Raw genomic sequence first — 14637 nt, 5'->3', positions numbered from 1 at the left:
AGGTCGAGAGTGAGAAAGGGGACAGAAATGCAACTCTCAGGCTGACCTTAAAAGCACCGCAGGGGGGGGCAACACATTTCACTTCAACGGAGGATCATACACGAGATGCTTGAAGAAATATGAGCGCACACCAGCAGAGAAAAAAGGTTTACGCTGTGACTCAAACTCAAAGAACACCACAAAGAAAACAGTTATACAAGTAACAATTCGGCATTCAATAACTGAAGTAAAAGCACACATCATCAGCAAAATATACAAAAACACAGTGCTCACAGTTAAAGTGCTCATTTTGTCTTTGTCATCATTAGAAATAGTGGAGTGCCCATTGAAAATAGCCTCTTTGGGAGTATGATAGCCCGGCTTTTGGGTTTTGCGAAAATGAAACCAATTGGGCGCTGCTCTTCAGTGTTTTAATAGCAGGGCAAATCCTGTTTCTTGAGAACAGTTTGCTGCAGAACTGAGTAAAGAGACACTAGACTTTGTCTGCTTCGAGGCTCTGCGAACCTGCTGCAGCAGGACGGGGGACTCCGCCTACACGGCCGGACACAGCAGGTAGCCAGGTAAGCGGGCCGATGCTGCCAAGGTATGCGGTTGTTTAGCTCTCGCCTTTTTATTCAAATGTATTAATATGAAACGTGCCGCATGTCCAAATCGCACCAAACTCTCCAGTGCGCAACCTTGGGTCCCCAGCAACACACCCACTGAGTTTAAAGCAGATGGGGTGAACGGTTGTCGAGCTACGCGAAGGACAAACATACAGACACACAGAGATTTCTGAAATTATATAGAAAAGACATTAGCTTATTATTAATCATGGGTTAACATGTAAACAGCACTTTAACGTTGTAACCAGTCACGGTAGAACTAAACCTTTCTTTCGTCTTTGGTAGTTTAAGACAAGTTCTATACAGTCAAATAAAAACGGAATCACGTGGTAACATCAAGCAAATCTTATCAAACCTGCGGATCATTTTCGGTCTGAAGTAACTGCAGATCAGCTTTCCCTGCACAGCTCTCTCCATCAGCTGAGAGACCTTCTACTTCACTCTCTCACTGTATATGATTTTGTCTTGACTCTAACCCAACATACGCCCACTCCCTCACATGCTCACTTTGATGCACGTCTTACAGAACTGAAGGCTTTTACCTTCAGAGGACAGCAGGAAAATCAATGTTGCCTACTCTTTAAAAACAATTCACTGTAGTAGATTTTCTCAGGGGGCCTTGAGGGGGTGAGCTCACTGGTGCCACTCGCTGATGTCTTACAGACATCAATTTCTGCAGCAGCACTCAGTCCTCTGCCACAAATTCAATAAGACTCCTCGAAACAGCCAATAGGAGACTGCTAATATTCTACACAGCAAAAAAAAAAAAAAAAAAAAAATACGCGTACCCATTGCGTAAGCCTGACATTCTACGTTAGGAGTTAACGTCATCGGCATGCTTGGTATTGCTTAGTGCTTCACGCTCATCTAACACACACAAAAGACGGAAAGTTATCTCCGTGCCCTGAGCATACAGGTGAAAACGCTGCATTATTTCACCCAAACAACGGGCTCTCCCATTACCCTCTGACTTAAGAGTGGCAGCAGAGTAATTGCACACTGCTCTTTACTTTAGTTCACTTCATCAACAGCCATCTGCAACCAGCTGAGAGTAAGATGAAAATTCCTATCTGGGTTTAATTTAAAATGTGAGCGCTCAAGTAATCCGCGGAAGAAGGGTTGTGCAGAAAAGGAGCTGCGGGCCAAAATGAAGAGGATTACAGATGGATTACCTGTGTTCTGACTCGTGGATGGAGAATATGACTCCTGACGTGGAGGACTTCTGCTGGATGGAGGCCAAGAAGGTAAACTCACTTTTACTCCTGAACAGCTGCACCACTTTTTCTGTGATGTGTGCCGGGGCATGAACTGCTCTCCCAACATCTGAAGGAATAAAATCAAATGGAAAGAAAATCATGATCTTGTGTAAACTCTTTTCACAGGCAATGTGCTGTCGACGCCCTCCGTGTGCACTTGCCAAAAAGCACGAGCAACATATTAAGTGTGCTAATCGCACATACCGAAACACAAGGTAACACCTTTACACTTTGAAAATATATCTCATCAAACAGTCCTGGCACTTCAATCTGGCAGCCTGAGTTTGAAAAAAAAAAAAAAAATGATCTGTTGATGCCAGCAGGCTTTATAAATCAACTCTGCAAAGATGTATGCGGTTGTTTACATGAAAAAATAACGTTATGTTCTCTTGAGGATAGAAAAAAACATAGCAAAATCTGTAAAAACTAAACAAATGAAAAAAAAAAAAAAATGAAAAAAAAGTGGCTTGCATGCATCTCCCAAGCAAGCTAAGCTACTTTTTTTCTGGACGTGCGCGCGTGGAAATCCCTTCATACGACAAACAATCTTCTCTTTCTGGAAGCCTACTTATTTTCTGCCTGTGGATAAACAACACGGAGTCCATTTACGCCAACGAAGGCAAGACTCCGCACACCTCTGGCGCAGGACAGCAAGTCAGCACTGTCGATGCAATCAGCACGTGGAATCCCTACGTCTCCCAGCACGCAGCCCAGTAGCTATATGTACGAGGGAAAAACTTAGGCGAACGGCCTGATATGTTACAACAGACAATTTGGGTCAAAATGTATGCCATTTGCTGCCAGTTTCTTTTTAGAATACCGCTGGCCTTGCAGTTTGTTTCTCTGCTTTATCGATGTTGCTACGTTCTCAGATTTCAAATGAAATCGGTCAGCATCGGCACCTTATCATTACCAATGGGAACGGTAGCCAAAACGACAGTGTGAATATATGTAACTTTATGACATTCACAGCAGCAATTAAGTGTTGGAAATATAAACAGAAGAGGAGAACATTTTTGCCAAATAAGCAAGCTGCAAAGTTTTTGTCTTGACAAAAAAAAAAAAAAAAACAAAAACATGCAGCAGTAGTTTGGACAAGGGGGTTTGTTTGTGTTTGTTTGACCACTTCTAGTGTCATTGATTTTATACTAAAACCAGCCTGAGATGAGTTTTAGCACTTATTTCATACTTTCCACAAAGACAGTATTTTCCATTCATGCAATAAATTTAAAAAAAAAACACAAATGTACAGAATCAAAAGTGAGTTATTATCAAATGATTACAGCTCAAAGACACTCCTCGCATCTGACTCTTAAAAAGATTAAGCACAACAGGATTTGTTGTTTTTGAACAGATGCGATGCAGTAAAATGTCAAATGTATAACTGCATCGACCTTTTGAAGAACGAAGGCGGCAAACTGCTCAATGCTCAATGCAGTTACTTCAATTCAATGTGTTACGTTTCAAATCAGTTCATTGTGAGTGTACAGAAAAATCATATTAAAACCATCAGTTTCATGAGGAATAAGAATTATGGTGTGCTTTGAGTTAATTGTCTGCATTGTTTTTATTAGCACCCATGCAAGGGGCTTGGATATAATGGCTGTTGTTTACCAGTTTGTCTGTTGGTCCTTTGGTCAGTCAGTCAATCACTTTGATCCAGACTGGTATTAAACTCAAAGCACCACCGTCCCAAATGTCTTACAGAAGTGCAAGCGTGTCCTTAAGACTTTTTCTTCCCTTTCTGGTGGTCTGTGTCCACCACCAAAACTGTATTCCAGCAAATATAGGGACTCTAGAGAATAATACAAAGGGGTATATTTTTTCATGAGAACAGACATTAAAAGAGGATAAAGATCCTGAAAGCGATGAGCCGAAACATTATGACCGCTCCCAGATGAAGCAAATAACGTTGATTATCTCATAACAATGGCACATTTCAAGGTCTGGGACATATTAGTCGCTAAGTGAACAGTTGGTTTTTGTAGCCGGCGTGTCGGATGCAGGAGAAATGGGCAGGTATAAAGACCTGATTGACTTTGACAAGGGCCAAATAATTACGGCCCCATGAGGGGGTTGTCTGGATATAACAAGACCCAGTCTGCCCCACAGTGGCTCCAACTCACAACTCGCCAGACATAAAGGGCCTGCTTCGAAAACCCTGGTGACGGGTATCCATTTTAGGGTGACATGCGAAGGACCGACATCATATTAGGCATTGGTGCATGTGGACATGCATGTACTTGAGAAAACCTGAAAAACTCGAGCCAGCAGTTTCCGTGCCACCTGAATCAAGAACAGACCTGAACAACCTGCCGTGGCTCTACACTCCCAGTTGTTTATGACGGACAATCCAGTGGAGAGGAGCCTGTGGTTGTCACGGCAAAGGGTTTTTAAACCTCCCCAGGGTGACAGTGGCCTGCCTGCCCTCACACTCAGCCTCCCTACTGTCACAGGCCAGTTGATGGAGGGCCACTTACCCAGGGCTCCCCGGCACTCCAACACACTAGTTCCCTGACCAGAGTCAGTCATTAGATCACCCCCTTGAAATCTGTAGAGACACTAGCCTGCTTTCTATGATGTGAAAATACTGTTAGATTTCAAGTCTTTTTACTGTCACCTGACTGACGAGTAAAAAAAAAAATTAAAAAAAGTAGAAAGAAGCAGTGTGTTGCACTTCAGGGTCAAACCTGGCTTCCACATTGAGTCAATCCCAAATAAAAGGCAGCTGTCACTCCATGAATAGGTGCTTAATACAGTCAATATCATACTCTTCACAGCTTTGATCGATACCAACAGTGTCGAGTCCCACTCAATAGGAGCAGACAACAAACCATAGCAGAGAGAAATTCCTGCGCGAATGAGTTTGGCTGCAAATGAGAGTTGAGCTTTATATTACTGCAACGATGAGCTCATTCCCGTTCAAAGCAATTCCATCACTGGACGATTCATGGTTCAGATGACGCGTTGACCAACACCCAAGTACAACATACCGCCTCGGACAATGGTCATTCTAATATAAAGGTAGCCTGCTGACATCTTTGCTAATTAATGAGGTGACAAAAGATTTGACAAGAGATTCTTTAGCGTCTGAACATCGTGACGGGATGTTAAAATTAGGCAACGTCGTCGTGATTAGAAGAAACTAACAGTGAGAGTAAGCAGCCAGTGGGTCAGACTCTTTGTAGAGTCATGAATCCATGATGACCTCTTCTTGAAAGGTTTTCTAGCAGTATACGTCACCCCACTCATGACTTTGCTTCCGAAAGAGGAAAATTATTACATAAAATGACCAAGAGAGGTCCGATTTCAGGAAAACAGCACGTCCTCACAGCAAAACGACAAAGCAGAAGGATACCAGAGCGTTTTTAGTGGCCTCAATTCGATTAACACGTTGTCGTACCTAAACAAGAGAAGGTCACTTGCCAAAGCATATGACCGTTGGACAGTACCAGCGACAGGTGTGCCGGATCTGCGTCGTCATGGTAACAATAAAAACAGATGGTCACCATTGTGAAACGGTCGCGGTTTGGTTAGCTTTACGAAATGATCACGGTTTGGGTAAAAATAAATACATTTGTTACGTACGTTATGCTATGAATGTGATCATTACTAAGGCCACTAGAGGTCACAATTAATGTAATAATGGGTCGTGTTAAACTGCTTTAACATACAACCAATATGTTGATCTTTCATGGGAGGACGATCTGGTCGTCGAAATCTTGAGAAGTTTGCCTTTTCTCTTATTTAATGTTTGGGATGCAAGTGTGACAACCACAGAGAAAATATTGTTTCTTTTTAACTTAAAAAATAAAAAGGTTGAAGATATTTTAAATAAAAAAAAAAAATCAAGACCATTTACTTTGATTCAAGTTTAATAATCTAATGCAAATGGAGTTGATAAGAGTATTTTTTTCTTAGAAAGGGAGACTTGGTCATCCTGGAAAAAGATATTATGGCTTCCTTGAACTGTGATTCTTTGTGGTGTGTAAGATCGACTCACATCGCCACACATCATGTTAAGACTTCACTCATGCAGTTAAACTGAACAAACATTTGACATCAGTTAAAGACTGCCATGATCCAATTTGTAAGTAAATCCTGACTTGTGATTTTGATGTCATTTACATAAAAAATATATAATACTACAAGTTATAGTTTACATTCTCAAATGGCAATTTCCTTTGCATAATCCTCCATTGTATTGTTTTACTGTGTGAAATATGGCGTCTTCTTTAAAAATAATTTGGATTAATTGCAGTCAGTTTACTTAGATATCTGTGATCGGAGCTAGAGAGACAAAATGCGAACATATGCTGCAAAAGAGGGCTCGTATTCAGACTTTTATTACTTTTGACACACGCACATGCACACGCACACACGCACACACACACACAGACAAACAGACAGACACACACACACACAGACACACACACACAGACACACACACACAGACAGACAGACAGACAGACAACCGAGATGATAGTTTACCAAAAGTCTGTCTGTATTTTCTGCTGAACTTGAAATGTAAATTGGCCAATGAAAATCTCTAAATTACACAAATTGCTCAAGCCACGGAAACTGTCAGTGTACACGCCAACAATTCCACTAATAATGATGGATCGATAGTATGATGAGGGCGGATCTAAAGCAGCGCGTTCCGAACGGCCTCGACTGTACGGCTGTCACGGCCTTGTAGACATAAACAAACCCATTTACAGTGACAGCGGGGAACAGGTAGAGCAGGAAGGTTCGTCTCCCAGCAGACGAGATGAAACTCAGTGTAGCAGGCAGGAGCCAGCTGCCCCCCCTTCCTCCCTCTCCCCCTCTCGATTTTACAGCTCATCACTTTTATCAGGAGCCTGGCGGGTCCTCCCCCAGCTCGGCTAAGTCTTACAGATGGCCTCTTTAAGTGGCAGTGAGGAAGAGGAGCTCAGCCGCGGTCCAGAGAAACTTCACTCACCAAAGACACAGCCGGTCGAGTCTGTGTGGACCTCTGTCTGGCCTGATATGGAAAACCTGTGTCCCGGTGTCACAGCCAGATAAGCACATTACTGTACTATGCTCGAGTCTTCGCCAAGGGCACAAACTAGATCAGGGCAGAGTTTCCAGAGAGGCCGGGGTCCAGCCGGCCAGCAACTGGCAAGACGACGTCTAACTCTCCTGCTCATTCGGAGGAACACACCCACTGAGTTTGGAGCAGACGGGGGGGGACGGTTGTCGAGCTACGCGAAGGACAAACATACAGCGTTTTCCGAGATTATCTAGAGAGATAAATGAAAGCTTTAGTCACAAACAGATGCATAAATATGCATGTGGGAGGTTTACCGGTTAAGATTAGGGGCTACAATCAGTTCTAACCAAATATATTTAATTTTCAGTTACATAAAACTATCATCGTTTCCAAACTTGACTTTCCAGGCCTGAGACTCGTAGCAAAGCTGTAATTCCTGAATATGAATAAACCTCTGAATCGCTACATGTTTAGTTTGCAGACAAACCTCCATGCAGATACACAAACTCATTATACTCGGGCATGAGATCAAAGAGCATCGTTGCACTGTAAAACCAGTTTGGCTGTCTCTGTTGAACAGTCGTCACGTGTTAGAGTCCCATCAGCAGCATATTTGCCATCACTGACAGCTGCTCGGAGTCTACTGGGGGTACGATGAGGAACAACATTAAAGGTACAAGAAGAGAAGAATAACACATCAAAGTTCTCTGGCATCAGTTTCAGCCAATTAACTAAACCCACAAAGGCTGGAGTGATAACTAGTTGGCAGGTGACACGCAAGATAAAAGCTTCTTTTCACTGACCATCACAGATCTGTCATTTCCTTCCTCCAGGAAGATGCTGCAGACAAAACCCACATTTCCTTCCAGCCATCCATCAAACCACCCACCAACCCAGTAGGTGGGATTCTTCTCTTCTTCTTTTTTTTTTTTTTTTTTTTCTCCCCTCGCTCATTTTAATAATAATGCAGAAACAGACGTTGTGCCCTCACATCTTAAGGCGACAAAATGTTGACATTTTCTTAGCAGCCAGTCACAACCTTTAATTACAGGTTACTGGTGCATTAAATTCTGCTTCACAACTGCACGAGAGAGATAAACCCCGTAATGAAAGCTACGCTTGTACTCATAGAATCTGGGGTTACGTTCATAATCAGCGCTCTTTTGTACTTCAAGACGGAAAGTCGACCAAAAAATGTACAGACAATGGAAGGACCGGTGTCGGCAAAGGCGCAGCACAGCAGGGCAAAGGTCAAGACCTGCTTCTGCCGTGCTGCGCCTCAGTTCCCCATTAGCCCTGTCTACAGGCTGCTGAGGAAGAGTAACAGTGGTGGAGCATGTCGGCACCGGAGCTCCGGTGTATGACGCCTCTGTGCTGGAGTATCTGAACGTCGAGATCTGGAAACACTGATCACGAGAACAAGAAGACCGGGGTCATCTGTGGTCAACTACGGCTGGCTGTCCGCAACAGTTGTGCGAGACCTGGTGTTCGAGGCACAGTCTACTTAGAACAAGACTAGCACAATGGTCTTTTCAAGAGTCTCCCGAAATGAGCTGCGCAGCAACCTTTGGCTCCTGAATTGTTATATTTAATAGTAGACACAAGAACTGGCAGGTTCCCGTTAATGTCTAAATTCACTTTGGTGGACATGCGCCATTGGTTTCGCTGTGATCAGTGCAATCAGTGCAAAAAAATAGTCAAGAAGTCAGGTAGGATTTCAGCATCAGTCTTTATGTTCCAATTCAGGTCTGTAATATTAATTTAATGTTGCTTCACACGCGTAACAGATTGAGATTTGTATATATACCACGTTCCCACCATGTGCACTTATGGTTTTGAGTCTCGACCTATTTTATGGGTGCTATTTTAATTTGAGTCTATTAAAATGAACTAACACTGAAAGTTTTATTGAAAAAAAAAACATTATACTAATCCCTTACACCTACGTACTTATTACATATTTTGAAAATCTGTAAAGGAAGATGGCATGCTGGGAAAATGGGACAGGCAGAGCCAAAGAAAACGATATGCACGAGGGCCAATCACAGTTATGTATCTCTGCAGCACGTACGTCTACTACGCCAGCGAGTGAGAGAATGTGAAAGATTGATTCGTGTTCTTTTGCGCGAACGTTACAGACGCCACTGTAAAAACTCTGATTAGCATATTTGCATGATAACGTTGGCGAGTGGATGCAACAACAAAAAAATAAGGCATAATGTGATGTCGCAAATCTATTTTCCAAGAAGGAATGTCAAAAGACAAACACGCACACAAAATCGCTGAAGAAAAATGCACGCACGGTGTTTACATGATTACGGATGGCGGTGCCACTGGCAACAACCACATTTAATTCAAAATGCTGCACACCGAAACTAAACAAATCTTCGACGTTTGCACCTCACGTCGTAAAAGACATGTTAATTAGACACAAACCAGGAAGAACTCTCAGGTCCAGAGGCAGTGGTCTTTTTTTTTAATTACCCCTGGTGTCAACACTAAAGCAGAGGAAGCTGCCTATTGTATTTATGCCCCACTGGACACTTTTCAAAGGTTACAAACCTCACTATTTACAACTCGGTGTGTGTGTGTGTGTGTGTGTTGGCATTTGTATATTCTGCATTCATTTTTTAACATTAGATTATTAAAAATTATTATTATTTCCATGCGCTGAGCTGCTGGACATTTGAAGTTTCCCTGTTGGGATGATTAAAGTATCTCTCTGTCTATATCTACAGTTTATATCTATCTAACGGTAATGATACCTGTTGATGCATATTTCTCTTTTGCGCTGCGTTGCAATTGTACCGTCTCTCTTATCCACAGCACATTGTGTTGCTCAGCGTACGAAATATGCTTTTGAATTAAAGTTTGACTTTAGAGACGGTTTCAGTTGATAGATTTGGTTTTCGTAGGTGTGGTGTGACTTTTTGGCCAATTTTGGCCGAGATTTATTTCCAATTAGCAGAACTGAGGCCAGCTGTGGGCCTGGAGAGTCGATTCTCGCAGGTTGCGAGTCCCTTTATTTGGACCAGTTGGCCGTGTTGTTGATTGCCGGTTTAATTTTAGCATCATGGAACTCTACGGTGAAATTTATCCTGATAATGACCCCGCGATGATTAGCCAATGAAGCGAATTAACAGCAGGAAGAAAGTGTGCTCAAACAGAAAAGCTGGTGTATTGAACCAATAAATGAAATATTTGGGTTTCATATTACCAACGAAACCCTATGTGGGCATTATTTCCGAACAACTGGTGTCAGTCCTGCCAGAAAACTCCTGTTGTTTGTCAGCCGTTATATTTTTGTTGCTTCAGCATTGTAAGTTGTCAGTATTTTATGCTGATCGGTGTGAAAGACGAACATTATTTTGTACTACTGCAGAATTCAGGTGTTGGCTTATACAAAAGTTCTCTCTGGGGAATTCAGGTCAGCAGCGCCATGAAACCAGGGCAGTTATTATACAAATGAAAAGACCTTTATATCTTCTTCATATCTTGTCGGTATTCATCTTTGCATTCATCTCCGAAAATGTAAATCATTTCAAAAACGGAAAAATAAACAACACAACGTGGGTAGAAATTGCCCACCTACATATCCTCTCAAATAATTATGAAGCTCACACAGGACGCCAAAGAACACCTGTATGAGCCCAAATACTGTATATATATATGCCTCTTGCTTCTTAATGTTATAAACTTTCATGCTCCGTTTTCTTCCTTTCTCATCCTGCAGGAAGCCAGTCATCTTTATTTCCAGCCCTCTAGTCATCTGTACATCCACACATGAAGCTAGCCAGCCAGTCATCCATCCAGCACACAGCAGTCTGTCCCCGAGGATCTAGCCTGCTTTCGGCTGCTTAAGGCAGGTCTGCAGTGGGGAGTAAAAAAAAAAAAAAGCAGAGAGAGAGACCGGACTGCAGAAGAGGGGCCGGGCTATCGGGCTGAAAATAAAGGACTGAGGCACGACTGGAAACGGGAAAAAAAAAAAAAAAAAAATCAACTCGTATACAGCTCTCAAAGATTCAACGCAATGTTTAATGCGGTTTTCCGTGAAAAAGCAAAATGCAAAGAGCAACACGCTAAGAGAGGCGGGAGCAGAGATGCACAAAGAGGGCGTCAAATTAATAGCTGAACGAGGGTGTTGGAGGCGGCGAGAGGCCGAGTTAGGTAGGCAGGTAGGTAGGTATATACTTTATTAATCCCCGAGGGGACATTTTTTAGTTACCGCACAATTGCAAAGAACGTTGAATGTTAAAACTGGCCGCAGAAAAGTGAATCGTGTTTTTACGGAGCACAGAAAGGGAAGAACACACTTTGATTCACCTGAAAAAGATGGCGAGTGCATGTCAAGCAGGCTGCAAACGCAGCCGAGCTCTCAGCGAGCTTCCTCTAAGTTGACTTGGCTTGCATTTGAAGAACTCCTCGGCTGCTGAAAAATTCATAAATCTGAATCGGTAAAACATTGATGAGTCGCTGCAACCTTTCCTTCCTTTTTGCAAAAGAAGATAACCCGACTGTAAACATAAAAAAAAAAAAAAAAAAAAAACCTCTCTTCATCTGGTAGGTTACCGGTGTGACGCAATGCGTCATGCAACTAATGAGACGGGCTGCAGGTAACATCCTGAAAGGGGCGTGCTCACCTCGCGTGGCCTCTGACAGAACGCTAACGGCGCATTACCGCCAGCCTTCAGACGGAGTGCAGTTTGATTACAGTAAATAAGGATGAAACTCGGAGAAATAAAGCCCATCCATCCGTGGCAGTTGTCGTCGGCTGTCACTTAGAGAACAATAAGCGCAGAGCGCTGACGTAAAAAATCCAGCCGGAGGAATATTAGATATCGGTTAGAGAAATGAACTTCCCCTTTTCGATTTCCTCCGGGGGGGGGGGGGGGGGGTGCATCCACATTTCGCATGCTTCACGTCGAACACACGCCAAACACATGCACAGAGGAGGATGTGAACCCAGGGGGTGAACTGTTTGCTCTGCATACGTGTGTTATGAACTGAGCATATGGTGGCAGAATATTTCTAGAACGGAATGAGTTTGAAACACTCGTAAGACAAAATTATTTGACACGATTTATGAAAAAAAATAAACAACCGATAAATACCGATAACTAGCAGGCTAAAAGCAAATCTTTTTTTTATTTTTTTTTTTTTTTTACTGTGTCTGGTTTTTCTGTTCTGTACGTTTTTACGCACATTGACGGTTTTTAAATATGTTTATCGCATAAACAGACTTCAAAAAGGGCGACTTCTGACACCAAGCTCGCCATGTATTCAGCGGAATTTTAGACTTTTTAATGAAAAGCCTGAATCACTGATGAACTTCTTCGAACCGCCGAGACATATCTGACGAAATGTAAATGAAGAAATGCAACGGTCAGTAAATGTTTCCTCTCCTTACCCCAACCACGTGTTTCAGCAATACGTTTCATTTTCCTGTAAATCATGTGGCTCTTCGCATGCAGTACGTTTCGTTTTCGTCCACAACAGGAAAACGTGTAACTGTCACGCCTCGACAGACCAAAGCGTGACTTTCACGCTTCGCTGTGGTGACACTTCACGTTTTGCCGTGATACCGGGTTGCATTATGGGCACGTACAACTGATCCTGTGATATGAAGACAGGGCATTTTTGAGCAAGTGGAAAGATGACTTGGATCGAATATTTATCGGTACGATTTTTCAAAATTCAATTTTTTTTTTCCCCTGTAAAAATGTTATTCTTGAATGTGTCCTCTTACTTGTGTGTGTGTGTGTGTGTGTGTGTGTGTGTGTGTGTGTGTGTGTGTGTGTGTGTGTGTGTGGTGTTCGCATGTGTTTTGTTAACAACTCTCACAGCTGAGATCCTATCCATAATCTGCTCCACCCCCCACAGCTCGACACAATCCCCCTCTGCTGTGGGCAGGTTTTAACAGCAAAGCTGGCGCTCCACGCTCCAAACCACTCGCACTGTACACATACAGCGTGAATCCACACGCACGCACACACACACACACATATATATATATATATATAAAAAGAACCCAAAACCACACGGGGGAAATAGGTGGAATTGAGATGTGAGCTAATTTAGCGGCGCGCTGAGAGCTTTGAGGTGTTGTATCAGTAGCTGTCAGGCCGCTGGTGGGCCCCGCTGCTGGGAGTGCGGCTAACTCGGTGGGAACGTGCAGCTGTATAACCGCGGCCCCCGTAGAGATCAGGCGGGGTGGTGGAGGTGGTGGTGGTGGTGGTGGAGGAAGGGGAGCGCCTCGAACGGAAAACGCTCCACACATCGCAACTCAGCCGAGCTTAATTACCTCCTCACTCTCCTCGTAACCGCTCCGCCTGACAAACAGCCGATCATTGGATCTGAGAGAGGGACGATACCAGCCGGCAGGCTCGCTCGCACGCACGCCAGCCAGCCTCCATCCTGTCATCAGCACTGCTTACACAGCGATTTATCTCAATTAGCTATGCTCTGCATACTTGAGAAAATGTGATGGCCTGATAAGGCATGGGATAACAGCGTCCGTTAGCGACTGTCCCTTTATATTCAAGATAAATCATCCCATCGCGCCCCCCACAAGACCCCCCCCCCCCCACCACCACCAGGAGAGCTCTCAACCACCGTGTCGTTAAATGTCAAATAAAGCAACAAATCGGCAAATAACCTCATCATCAACGCAGTCATGTTTATGGCAGGCTCCTTAAATCATGCTCTCGCGGCGACAAACTGACAGCCGCAGCCACACTGTTTACCTCCGCACGAGCCCTGCTGCATTTGCTTTATCCGATAAAAGAGCGAGAGAGGGAGGTGGTGGAGAGGGCGAGGGAAAGAAAAAAAATGGTGGCGTTGGAGCAAACAAGTGGTGCAGCGTGGGCAGCATGCACAGCAGAGCTGGGAGATACGATCAGGGTGGGACATACAGGGAGGAGACACGGAGAGATAATACAGCCAAAAGGTCACCCAAGGGCGCCACGCTGCTCTCCCAGAAAACATCTGTCACCGCGGCGCCACAGCAAAACACCTGCAACGCTCACACGCGACACATAAAAGGACACGGGGTGCTCACATATGTGACACCGCACGTTGTACGGTATTACCTTGTCTGTACTTTCACCAACTGTGATTAAAGATATCTCACCTTTGGGGTGTTTAAATCCTGCAGCTGTTTCACGGTAAAAAAAAAAAAAAAAAAAAAATTAAAAATTCAGATGTGAGAATAAGACATGAAGCAGGAAGGTGTTGCCGGAAGGCTTCCACTGTCATGCAGCAGCTCGACGTGATCCCAGCTGCTCCAGAAAAACTTATGAGCAACTCTTTGTTACCAGGACACAGTGGGATGTCGTTACTGTTATGCGTTGCAAATATCTATGCAGGTACAATTTTTCACACTTTTGCATCAACTATAAATATTAATACGGTATAAATTAATCCCACACGGAAGTAACAGTACGAAAAGTTGCATGAAGCTCTTAATATAAAAAGTCTTTCAAAATCGATATAGTCTATTTACATTGCTAAACGATTCCCAACTTAAAAATGGATGTTTATAATAATAATTACGCAAGTCAACAGATGCACAGAGCCAACAGCCAAGGATTTACACATTAAAGGTTGATGAAGCTGCACCTAATCATTATTTCCATCTTTGTGTTTGCAGTATTTCTTAATAAGTGTAACAATTTCCTGAAGGTGATGACTTCCAATGTCTTGTTTTGACCAAAAAAACTGCCTCAAAGACAATAGTGGAAGACATATTCAGATCTTTTACTTA

At 43.3% G+C, this 14637-nt stretch overlaps 1 protein-coding gene across 3 annotated transcripts in view; it reads right to left on the bottom strand.

Annotated features, from left to right (window-relative positions):
- The window catches only part of LOC138624866 (protein kinase C-binding protein NELL1-like), a 247844-nt gene that overhangs the window by 210560 nt on the left and 22647 nt on the right, over window positions 1-14637 (bottom strand). For all 3 annotated transcript variants that reach the window (XM_069705430.1, XM_069705431.1, XM_069705429.1), the window contains exon 3: window positions 1778-1928. In XM_069705430.1, coding sequence (XP_069561531.1) covers window positions 1778-1928 — 151 coding nt within the window. The remainder of the gene's footprint in view (window positions 1-1777; window positions 1929-14637) is intronic.

Source organism: Brachyistius frenatus, unplaced genomic scaffold (genome assembly GCF_029030835.1).
Source record: "Brachyistius frenatus isolate BFR_SWC_R1_liver_20210118 unplaced genomic scaffold, ASM2903083v1 Contig_56, whole genome shotgun sequence".
Classification (NCBI taxonomy): domain Eukaryota; kingdom Metazoa; phylum Chordata; class Actinopteri; family Embiotocidae; genus Brachyistius; species Brachyistius frenatus.
Note: the sequence above shows the minus strand (reverse complement) of the source record. Positions and strands in the feature narration are given on the sequence as shown.